At 46.0% G+C, this 12,722-nt stretch overlaps 1 protein-coding gene across 1 annotated transcript in view; it reads right to left on the bottom strand.

Moving 5' to 3' along the window:
- The window catches only part of WDR90 (WD repeat domain 90), a gene marked incomplete at its 5' end in the record, with an annotated part of 63,009 nt that overhangs the window by 37,539 nt on the left and 12,748 nt on the right, over nt 1-12,722 (bottom strand). The window contains 7 exons of the mRNA XM_083372428.1: nt 315-476; nt 1,374-1,492; nt 3,115-3,172; nt 3,948-4,093; nt 6,214-6,324; nt 8,706-8,774; nt 9,374-9,436. Of these exons, the coding sequence (XP_083228554.1) occupies nt 315-476; nt 1,374-1,492; nt 3,115-3,172; nt 3,948-4,093; nt 6,214-6,324; nt 8,706-8,774; nt 9,374-9,436 (728 nt within the window). The remainder of the gene's footprint in view (nt 1-314; nt 477-1,373; nt 1,493-3,114; nt 3,173-3,947; nt 4,094-6,213; nt 6,325-8,705; nt 8,775-9,373; nt 9,437-12,722) is intronic.

Consider the following 12,722-nt stretch of genomic DNA (forward strand, 5'->3'; position numbering starts at 1 on the left):
CTTTTGTTATGCTGGCACTTATCTTTTCAGTGCCAGAAACTTTTATATGGAAGCTCTGACTAACCGTACATTTGAATTGATGTGTGAATCAATCCAAGAGTGAAATATTAGCTGAATCCCCTGTTCAACCAAAAGGAATTAACTTTCCGGATAAATCAAGATATGTCAGCCAAAGGCGGGACTGAACCTTAATGTGCTTCCTAAGTTATCATGACCGCAGCCCTGTTGATCTATGGAAAGACACCCAGAAGCTGCCTTGAACCCTCAGTCTTTCTCTAAAGCTTTGGCAAGGAGAGAGGAAAAGTATTCCTTACAGCGTCCGATCCTCAGGCTCACGTTGGGTGGAGTGGCCGACCTCAAAGGCCAGGTCTGTGAATTCCAGAGAACGGTATTCGCCCAAATTCACGGGGCAGGAGCGCAAAGCCCCACTTTGGACCCGCCACAGCCTCACATTTTCCCGGCCACATGATACCATCCTGTGTTGAGAGAAGTCAGGGTAGAGGATGAGAGAAGGAAGGGAGGGAGGGAGGGAGGGAGGGAGGGAGGGAGGGAGGGAGGGAAGGAAAGAAGGAAGGAAGGAAGGAAGGAAGGAAGGAAGGAAGGAAGGAAGGAAGGAAGGAAGGAAGGAAGGAAGGAAGGAAGGAAGATCCAGGGAAGCTTTTCAGTTTGGAATATTAATCAGAATTCACATAGGCATAGTACTTGGGATGTGCAACTTTCCCTTCCTTCCCTCTTGAGTCACTCTGGTTTGCTGTTTGGCCTGGGCCAAGCATCTTGATGGTGATCAGTTTCTGATGAAAGACTCCTTCAACAGCACCACCAGCTACGATGCAACAGAGTGCATAAGAAGAAGCTCAGAGAGTAAATACAGGCTGGCTTCTGTTGCCTGTCACTACTGTACATAAGAGGGACGCGGTGGCTCAGTGGGTTAGGACGCAGAGCTTGTCAATCAGAAGATCGGCAGTTTGGCGGGTCGAATCCCAAGTGCCACGTAACAGAGTGAGCGCCTGTTACTCGTCCCAGCTTCTGCCAACCTAGCAGTTTGAAAGCACATAAAAATGCAAGTAGAAAAATAGGGACCACTACGGTGGGAAGGTAACAGTGCTCCGTGTGCCTTTGGCATCTAATCATGCCGGCCACATGACCACGGAGACGTCCTCGGACAAGTGCTGGCTCTTCGGCTTTGAAACGGAGATGAGCACCGGCCCCTAGAGTTGGAAACGACTAGCACGCATGTGCGGGGAAACCTTTACCTTTACCTTTTTAATGTACATAACCAACTCGGTTTCCTGAAAACCTGATGCAAAGACTCTTTTGAAAGCTCTCCTTGAAAGGATGACAGTTAGCCTCAAGAACAAGAAGCAGTTCTTTACCTGGTATCGTCAAAAAAGGCAATCTTGAAGGCTCGAATGTCCACATCTGTGTGAGCTTTGGCCAGCATGACCACCTCTCCCCCACGATTCACCTGGAAGGTGTTCCACACCACCACCAACTGCCAAGAGAGTATGCAACAGCTAGTGATCTTTCCTTGACTGGACAAACCTGATCAAATCTACCTCTAAAATCTTTCTACAACTCCCAAATTCATTCTTCTTTAACCAAGCTCAGAATTAATGGCTTTGAAGATATATCTTAGCTCAGAACTTTCAAGGAAGGAATGATGGACTGAAGGCATCTCTACAAAGAGCTGACAATTGGGGCAAAGACCTAGGAACCACTGAGCAAACTGGTTCCTTGGAACCTCTCTGGATAAGGAGAGGATGAGATTGCCCATATGTGCTCTGGATGGCTGCTCCCCATAAGGAGACCACAGGATAGCAATTGTCTTTAGTCACAAAGGGTAAATGCCTGCCTATGGTGACTTGATAACTGTAACAAAGATGTTTTTATTGAGTTGATACTAATAATTGTACTAGCCCAATATGAGAGAGCAGGTATTAATGGAAAAAGAGAGGAAATATCTGATGTTGTAATATGAGATTTATACTAAAGACTTATGTATACTGTTGAACTCTTGATCAACCCAGTCATCACGTTGCTTTTTAAATACCCAATTATAAAATGAGAAAAATGAATAAAATATTATAAAAAAATACTTGGGTTCTTCCTGGTTTGTCAATGGAGAGAGGATTCAGGATCTTCACAGCTGATCCAAAGCAAAACAAACTTACAAATTTACCTACGCTATTTTGAATGCTGCTCTAAACCCTAAAAATGAAAAGGAACACTGGGATCTGAAAAACCAGAAATCAATTAGCTGCAAAGTAGTGCCATTATAGAATATTCGGATGGGGATAGGAGTCTTTCGTTCTCTCAGTGCTAGAAACCTAGATGCAGATGAAGTAACATCACCAGTACATTAGTTGGGTAATGAAACATCTGAAAGAAAACAACCAAGCTCAGAGAGCATCGAGGATCCCAGAGTGTAACCCCGAGCTATAAATGTTCTCTTCAATTTAAAACCTAGGTGACGCTAATCAGAAAAAAAATAGTATCTTGGAGCAACCTTATCCATGGGCAATTCTAATGTTCCCTCGCATGGAAGGATGGCATCAAGATATCAGCACTTGGACAGCTCCAACTTTGTCCAGAGGAAATACAGAAAGGAAAACTATTCTGATAATAAAAAAATAAATATCCTACTGGAATCAAGGTTCTGCCCGGGAAGAGATCTTCAGCCATGACAGCTCTAGCCTTTTGATCTCTGGGAATAAGTAGATGATGAAGAGTACATGGCCAGGATTCCCTTCCTCCACTCCAGAACCAGTTATACATCTCCCTTGACTTTAGATGACAGCAACTGACAGTAAAACCAATCCACAAACCGCTTAAATGTGAGCAAGCCACAAATCAAATCACTGAAAGCACAAATCATACACATTCTCAACAGCTTTGGCAGGGAGAAGGAATCTTTGTCTTGGCCCTGAGCATTGTTTCCCAAGTCCTCAAGCACCGCAAATCGTGTCTGGGAATTGGGAAAGGCTAGAGATACCTCTGCAGATCCTGGCAGCCATAGATGCCCCATGGAGACCTCTGAGGTGACACCGTAAAAGAAGTGAGGAAAACCCTCCAGCACCTTGGTCTGCTATACAAACCAAATGCCAATTTACTCACCGTCTTCCCACGCTTGTCTTTCCCCGTGCCACAAAGGACATTTCCGCTGTATGAAAAACTGGAGGGGGGAAAAAATGGCAGGCATAAGTCCAGCATTTCCAGAAGTAAAACTAAGCTACTGATGGCTGTTACAGCTTAAAAATGGGAGAAGGATGCTGCCTGTCAGGACAATTAACGGAGAGGTAAACAGGCATAGAATTTGATCTGTCAAAAGTTTCACAAACTGTTTCAAGGAAACTCAGTGCAGACCATTAAAGGAATCTTCATCACCAAACCTAGAAGCCTTTCCTGATTGTTTGATTGATTGATTGATTGATTGATTGATTGATTGATTGATTGCTGGTTTGTATTTCTGACTATGTATGCAGCCAAGTCTTCAAGATTGCAGGGGCTTGCAATGGTGTACTAAAACACAATAAAATACCCTTCAATAAATAAAAATAACAAAATACAACAGACAAGAAGAGCCAGTAATGTAATAGCTAATAACAGAGAAGAAATCAGAAAATCTGGTTGCCTTTAAAATAAAAGCACCTTTGGGACAACCATGACCTGGATGAATAAGAACCTATACAGGCAACATATAAAAAACTTTGGGTAAAAATGGCAGCTGTTCAGTCTCCAAAAGCCATTATTTGGTTCTCTACAGCTTCCAGAGGACCATCGCATCGAGGGGCCAAACTGATGTCTATGAGGAGGCTGTTCCATGATAGAAAAGCCACATTTGGTATCCTCAGCCCCCTCAACACACCAACGTGGGACACCACGAGCTCTTCCAGCTTACATTCCCCCACCCCACCTCCGCCCTTCTTCCGGGGTAGTCCGGCACTTACCTGAGGCATGAGATGGAATGGATCCCAGTTTTAAAGACACAAAGGCAGTTCCCACTTGGGAAGTCCCAGAGACGCACCACGCTCATTTCTCCCATCTGGGCAGATGCCAGCAAAGTGCTTTTGTTGTTGAAGGCCAGTGCTGCCACCTACAAAAATAACGGGCCACTGTCTGCACAAAGAGTTTCCTACAGCATGGGGAAGTTAGGCCACACACCTGGGAGGAATATTCTTTATGATGAGGTGTCCTGCTCCCCCCAACTATAGAGCGGCACTGTAGCTAAGTCAGGAGTAGGCCACCTTGGCTCTTTTATGACTCGTGGACTTCAGCTCCCAGAATTCCTCAGCCAGCCATCCTGAGGGGAAAGGGAGAGTTCCCAAGCTGAGCCATGCTGGCTCAGGAATTCTGGGAGTTGAAGTCCATGAGTCATAAAAGAGCCAAGGTTGCCTACCCCTGAGCTAAGTGGTTAAGACACTGAGCTTGTCGGCAGGAAAGTCAGCAGCCCAGATTCGAGACCCAAGTACCACGCCACGTGGCTCCTGCCAACCTAGCAGTTTGAAAGCATGCAAATGCGAGTAGATAAATAGGTACCACTTTGGTGGGAAGGTAACAGCATTCTGTGACCTCATGCTGGCCACCTGACTGCGGAAATGTGCTGGCTCAATGGCTTTGAAAGAGAGATGAGCCGCCCTGCTCCCCTACGGTCAGCGATGACCAGCTGAGTAAAATCCTCAGGGCCTCTTTTACCTGTTCACCCCAACTACTGTCTTCCCTATTTGCCAGATTCGAATTTGCCTTGTTGGGTGAAGCAGGCCACTGCATACTGTCATCAGAATTGAACTGCTTAGGAACAGCTTGTAGTACAAACACAACAATTAGGTTTTCTTGACCTAGGTTAAGCATATTGTGTGAACTCCAGAGTAGTGTTCAGTCTTAGGTCAATACACCAAATATTATCTGTTCTCGATGACATGTCGTGTTTTTCCCCCCCCAGGCTGAGTTACTCAAGGGGATGAAAGAAATGGGCACGCTGCATTTGCATAATTAATCATTTTCAACTTGGCACACAGAGATGCATTAAACCGAGAACATTACTTGAATCAAAAGGATGCAAAGACACTTGAAAACAGGGTAAGAATAAAGAAGATTTGCAATAAATGTACTCATAGAAGCAAATGCTGATTTGACAGCATTTGGAAAAAATCAAAAGATGTGCGTGTAATTTAATAGAAAAGTCAGAGAAGTAACCAATATAAAGAATTTAGCTTCTGTGAACTGGCCCCCTTTGGTTATGTAACCGTTTAGCTACTGCTAGAAGTCTATAGAATACTAAAGTATTTCTAATTCTAGACTTGTGTTTCTCAAAGTAGGCAGATTTAAGAAGTGTGGACGTTAATTCCCAAAATTCTGGGAATTGAAATCCACACATCTTAAATGTGCCTATTTTAAGAAATACAGGTAATCCTTGACTTACAACAATTCGTTTAGTGACCATTTGAAGTTACAACGGCATTGAAAAAAGGGACTTACGACCATTTTCCACAGCTATAACTTTTGCAGCGTCCCCATGGCCACATGATCAAAATCCAGATGCTTGGCAACGAGTTCACATTTATGACGGTTGCAATATCCCGAGCTCCTGCGATCGCCTTTTACGACTATCTGACAAGGAGAGTCAGTGGGGAAGCCGGGTTCACGTAACAACCGGGTGTCAACGCTGCTAACATTGGATGTTCCCACTTTGGCAACTGATGAAAATGCAGCCATTTTCTTTATTCCTTTAACATGCCTTTTCTTGCTTTAGAAATTAGGTTTGTGTGTGGGGGGGAGGTTGGCATGTAAGCTCGGCTAGCTGTAACACCGTAGTGGGAACCCAAGGACGAGCTGATAACGTTTTGGCGAAGTTTTAGGGTTCAGCTATGTAGTGCCGATAGTTTCCCGAATAAAAGATTCGCTAAGGAAAACAATGCCTCCAAGTTCTTCTGAAGGGTTTCATCTATCGGAACCATGACACCGGGTTACTAACTTCACAACTGCAGTGATTCACTTAGCAACTGTGGCAAGAAACGTCGTAAAAGGGGGCGAAGCTCACTTAACAAACATCTCAGCTAACAACAGAAATTTGGGGCTCCACATGCGGTCGTTAAGTCAAGGACTGCCTGTAGAAGGCTAGACATTTCCCATTAAGTGTCTTTTCAATGTTAGGGGCATGTCTATACTTGGAGTGACTTTTATGTTAAAATGTACGACGAAAGGAGTAGAAAATACCTTGTCGGTGTGGCCAGCAAAAAACCTCTGTTTGCCAGAATCAATGGCTACGGCTACAATCAGGGCGTGGCAAGGGTAGACCACTACAGAACTGCCAGAAGCCCACAATGCCTGGGTGAAAGAAAAGCAGACAATGTCACAACCTTCATAACAAAGCTGCCCCTTCTGAGGCTCTGGGGGTGCTGGATGGCATGTGGGGGCCTCTCAAATTCTAACTTGTCATTTTGAAGAAGGTACAAAACGAAGCATTACCAGAAGGATTCACACAAATTGGTTTAATTTAATCGGAGGGTCAAAGGTAAGCTTTATCTATTAGTTTGGGGAACATGGCTTCTTATACACGGCATTCCAAGGCTTAGAGCCATGGTGGCGAACCTATTGCACACGTGCCACAGGTGGCACGCAGAGCCCTCTCTGTGGGCACGCATGCCGTCGCCCCAGTTCTAGGCCTTCAGCTGGGTTTTATAAAACCTTTTCGCTTTAGGCCGCCGCCATGTGCAAAAAAAAAAAAAGGTTCAATCAATCAATCAATTTCAACTTCTCGTGGGAAAAAAAAGATCTCGCAAAGTTGGAATTGATTGATTGAACTTTCTAGTCCCACCCAGTCTGTTACCACCACACCCATGCCCACCCAATGGGCCACGCCCACCCAATGAGTCACACCCACCCAATGGGCCACGCCTACCAGGCACCCAACAATACATAAGTGGGTTTTGGGTTGCAGTTTGGGCACTTAGTCTCTAAAAGTTTCGCCATCACTGGCCTAGAGGCATCCTGCAGCTCAGAGTAATGTCTCATTTTGCCTGGAAGCCTGCTTGTCTTACTGTAGTGTTGCGTTTTTATCTTGCTTTTCCTCTAGGGCGCTCAAACTGGGATGTGTGGTTTTTCTTCACACACACCCCCACCCGGAGTGCAGAATTATTAGGCAAGTTGTATTTTTGAGGATTAATTTTATTATTGAACAACCATGTTCTCAATGAACCCAAAAAACTCATTAATATCAAAGCTGAATATTTTTGGAAGTAGTTTTTAGTTTGTTTTTAGTTATAGCTATTTTAGGGGGATATCTGTGTGTGCAGGTGACTATTACTGTGCATAATTATTAGGCAACTTAACAAAAAACAAATATATACCCATTTCAATTATTTATTTTTACCAGTGAAACCAATATAACATCTCAACATTCACAAATATACATTTCTGACATTCAAAAACATAACAAAAACAAATCAGTGACCAATATAGCCACCTTTCTTTGCAAGGACACTCAAAAGCCTGCCATCCATGGATTCTGTCAGTGTTTTGATCTGTTCACCATCAACATTGCGTGCAGCAGCAACCACAGCCTCCCAGACACTGTTCAGAGAGGTGTACTGTTTTCCCTCCTTGTAAATCTCACATTTGATGATGGACCACAGGTTCTCAATGGGGTTCAGATCAGGTGAACAAGGAGGCCATGTCATTAGATTTCCTTCTTTTATACCTTTTCTTGCCAGCCACGCTGTGGAGTACTTGGACGCGTGTGATGGAGCATTGTCCTGCATGAAAATCATGTTTTTCTTGAAGGATGCAGACTTCTTCCTGTACCACTGCTTGAAGAAGGTGTCTTCCAGAAACTGGCAGTAGGACTGGGAGTTGAGCTTGACTCCATCCTCAACCCGAAAAGGCCCCACAAGCTCATCTTTGATGATACCAGCCCAAACCAGTACTCCACCTCCACCTTGCTGGCGTCTGAGTCGGACTGGAGCTCTCTGCCCTTTACCAATCCAGCCACGGGCCCATCCATCTGGCCCATCAAGACTCACTCTCATTTCATCAGTCCATAAAACCTTAGAAAAATCAGTCTTGAGATATTTCTTGGCCCAGTCTTGACGTTTCAGCTTGTGTGTCTTGTTCAGTGGTGGTCGTCTTTCAGCCTTTCTTACCTTGGCCATGTCTCTGAGTATTGCACACCTTGTGCTTTTGGGCACTCCAGTGATGTTGCAGCTCTGAAATATGGCCAAACTGGTGGCAAGTGGCATCTTGGCAGCTGCACGCTTGACTTTTCTCAGTTCATGGGCAGTTATTTTGCGCCTTGGTTTCTCCACACGCTTCTTGCGACCCTGTTGACTATTTTGAATGAAACGCTTGATTGTTCGATGATCACGCTTCAGAAGCTTTGCAATTTTAAGAGTGCTGCATCCCTCTGCAAGATATCTCACTATTTTTGACTTTTCTGAGCCTGTCAAGTCCTTCTTTTGACCCATTTTGCCAAAGGAAAGGAAGTTGCCTAATAATTATGCACACCTGATACAGGGTGTTGATGTCATTAGACCACACCCCTTCTCATTACAGAGATGCACATCACCTAATATGCTTAATTGGTAGTAGGCTTTCGAGCCTATACAGCTTGGAGTAAGACAACATGCATAAAGAGGATGATGTGGTCAAAATACTCATTTGCCTAATAATTCTGCACTCCCTGTATGCTGGTTAAATAAGAATATACTGACCCATTTGGTGCTGCAACCCCCAAACCCAATAATCTTCTTCAGCTTCAGAATTGGATCTGGTAGCAGCTTCTGAAAACCAATCCGTAGTTAGATTGAGTCAGGAAGAAACAATTGTGAAAAGCATCCATCTGCATCAGCAGAAGCAACAACTCTAGTACGATTCTGCTTTTTTCACTAAAGAAGGGGTGGAAATCTCTGGGCAATATATATAATTCAGTCTCTTCCTGAACCCTGACCACTTTTAAGATGTGTAGACTTCAACTCCCAGAATTCCCTAGCCAGCATGTTTGAAAAAAAACTGATCTAGATGAGTCAACAGCCTGATCTGGTATTAGGCAGCTTCCATCATTCATTGGCCCAATTTCTCTCTCTCTCTCTCTCTCTCTCTCTCTCTCTCTCTCTCTCTCTCTCTCTCACTCTCTCTCTCTCTCTCTCTCTCTCTCTCACACACACACACACACACACACACAAAGAGGGCTTATGGCTAGAACTAAAATATCATCAATCACAGAAAGGGGCTGATGGTAGGAAGAAAAAAAAAATGAGAGAGACTCAGAAGTAGTTCTGTAGCCCAGGCATGATTGTATCTCAAAGGCAAAAGTCACCTGCCGTGAAACCAGGAGAGCCTTCAGAGACAAAAGTTGTAAAAGAATAAAATTGCTTCTCACCGTGCAGGGAACAGAGCTTTTGACAGAGATGGTCTTTGGCCCCGCTGTCGGCATGTATTGGTTCTGGAGGAAAAGAGGACACGTTAAGGGTTAGGGGCAAAGAGGATGGCAGGGACGAAGAAGAATGTCACAAGCTGGTTTGGGGCGATGGTGCGCGTGCCCACAGAGAGGGCTCTGCGTGCCACCTGTGGCACGCGTGCCACAGGTTCGCCATCACGGCTTTAGAGTAACCTCCTCGCTGGTATTGTAACTAATGCAACAAGCCTGTGCAGGGCATACACCTTACTGAGCACAGGGAGATTCACTTGGAATTGCATATATACAGGACTGAGCCATAAATCTAAGCTTAAGTACTGAAATAAATATTCTCCCAAACTTTCCAAATTTATCTGTTTCTCCTGTTAGCTCCTGCAGGTCAAATTTTACAAAAGAAGCATTTGGAATGACATCTATCATTTCATATCTGCAAGGCACTGAATGGACTGAAGACATTTTTCATCAAAAAAATAAAATAAAATCCAATACTAAACTAACTTAAGACTTAACTTTTATTAACATTTTTATTGCAGTACTGCCCCAGACAGCAGCCAGAAATGAAAAGATAATATTTTAGAGGAAGAAAATGCCATGCGGGTTAAATAATGCCGCTGCACAGAGTGTTGGTGTGTATTTATCATTTCCGAAGGAGCACCCAACTATAAGTTATAGGATGGCACATAGAACTATTCCTAGCATAAAACTATTAATGCATGTACCAATGAAAGGGAATGTTTGTAGCTGAGGGTTGAACTGTGAGGTCCCTGGTGCTCTCTGAGCTTGTTTTCTTGCATACATTTCATGACCCAAACTAGGGAACATCATCCGTGCCAGAAGGGAGGGGGATTTGTGGAATGGAGGGGAAGGAGAAGAGAAGAAGGAGTGAGTGCTGCATAACAGAGTGAGCGCCTGTTACTCGTCCCAGTTTCTGCCAACCTAGCAGTTTGAAAGCACGTAAAAATGCAAGTAGAAAAATAGGGACCACTCCGGTGGGAAGGTAACAGCGTTCCGTGCGCCTTTGGCGTCTAGTCATGCCGGCCACATGACCACAGAGACGTCCTTGGACAAGCGCTGGCTCTTCGGCTTTGAAACGGAGATGAGCACCGGCCCCTAGAGTCGGAAACGACTAGCATGCATGTGCGGGGGAACCTTTACCTTTTTAAAGGCACAAGAACTTTGAGGAAAATAAATTTTGCCCTAGAAGGAATGTGTGCGAATTGGCATATACTGTAAAAAATCTTGCATGGAAGTACCTGGTTCTCAGTAAGTCTTAACAACGTAATTATGCAACCGGAGGCACATTGGCTCACTGGCTTAAAGATATGCCAGAGATGGTCTCTGCTCCGGCGGTTCGAGCCCTGGCACCATGTGATGGAGTGAGCTCCTGTCACTTGCCTCAGCTTCTGCCCCCTGCTAGTGCTGGACCTGCCCTGGTGCGATGCCCAATTATGAGGCAACATCGGTGGTGAGAGAAGGCCCCAGATAATGCCGCAGGATGTCACTCGTCTTTTCTGGTGTGGAGCTAGTTTGCCCCTGTGGTGCAGCCTGGCTAAGTGCCTGAAGCGCGAGCCAAATATCCACTAGGTACTAATATTGTAGTCTCCTGGCTAACTGTACCATCATGTCAGGACCCACCCCAGTCCACATCTTAGGAAAGAAAATCTCTTGGAGACAGGATTGTCCAAGCAGGGACTTTTACTAAAACATGGTTGACACTGGATAATCTAGACAGGATCTGGAGGGAAAAGAGAACTTCCATTCATTTACAACACCGTTGCTTCCTCCCCTTCAAATTCCAATTGGAGATACAAACCAGAATCCCCCCCCCCCGGTCTTTCTTTGTTCTTCTCAGTTCAAAGGTTCTTTCCCTGGTCTTTGATGATGGCCCCCAGGCAGGCTGAATAAACAACCTTGCATCTAATGGATAGGGATGGCCAATTAACATCTTCTCTTCCCCTCCTGGCTGGTTTATGCGGCTCGGGAGGAGACAGGAGGCTGGTTCCAGGCAGTAATAACTGCTTCCTTGAAGGAGGGTGTCTTCCCCGCCTCCCTGAAGGAGGCGGTGGTGAGACCCCTCCTCAAGAAGCCTGCCCTGGACCCAGCTGTTTTAAATAACTATCGTCCGGTCTCCAACCTCCGCTTTCTGGTGAAGGTTGTTGAGAGTGTGGTGGCCCATCAGCTTCCTCTGTTCCTGGATGAAACTGATTATCTGGACCCGTACCAATCGGGTTTCAGGCCTCGGCACAGCATGGAGACGGCATTGGTCGCGCTGGTGAATGATCTCTGGCAGGCTCGGGACAGGGGTTGTTCCTCTGTCCTGGTCCTATTAGATCTCTCAGCAGCTTTTGATACCATCGACCATGGTATCCTACTGCGGCGTCTCAGGGGGTTGGGAGTGGGAGGCACCGTTTTACGGTGGTTCTCCTCCTATCTCCTGGGCCGTTCGCAGTTGGTGTTGACGGGAGGGCAGAGATCCGCCCCGAGGCCTCTCGTTTGTGGAGTTCCTCAGGGGTCGGTTCTCTCGCCCCTCCTGTTCAACATCTATATGAAGCCGCTGGGCGAGATCATTCGTGGTTTCAGGGTGGGGTATCATCAGTACGCTGATGATACCCAACTTTTTTTCTCCACCCCAAACCAACCCAGCGATGCCCTCGCCGTGATGTCCCGTTGCCTGGAAGCGGTCCGGGTCTGGATGAGGAGAAACAGGCTTCATCTCAATCCTGCCAAGACTGAGTGGCTGTGCATACCGGCATCTCGGGTCAACCAGACTATTTCATCTTTAACGATGGGGGGTGAGGTGTTACCCCCCGTTGATAGGGCTCGCAACTTGGGCGTCCTCCTGAATTCGCAGCTCACTTTTGAAGACCATATAGGAGCTGTGACCAGGAGGGCTTTTGCCCAGGTTCGCCTGGTGCGCCAGTTGCGACCCTACCTGGACAGAGATGCCCTACGCACAGTCACTCATGCGCTCGTGACCTCCCGTTTAGACTACTGCAACGCTCTCTACATGGGGCTGCCCTTGAGGACCACTCGGAGGCTTCAACTGGTGCAGAATGCAGCCGCGCGAGTCGTGATGGGGGTCTCCCGATACTCCCATGTAACACCTCTACTCCGCGAGCTGCATTGGCTTCCAGTTGCCCTTCGGGTGAGATTCAAGGTACTGGTGATGACCTATAAAGCCCTAAATGGCTTGGGTCCGGGATATTTGAGGGAACACCTGCTGCCAGCATCAAGTTCCCTTCGTCCAGTGTGCTCCCACAGGGAGGGTCTCCTCAGGGTGCCGCCAGTTAAAGATTGCCGGCGGGTAACACCC

This window comes from Vipera ursinii, assembly GCF_947247035.1.
Source record: "Vipera ursinii genome assembly, chromosome: 13".
Taxonomy (NCBI): Eukaryota; Metazoa; Chordata; class Lepidosauria; order Squamata; family Viperidae; genus Vipera; species Vipera ursinii.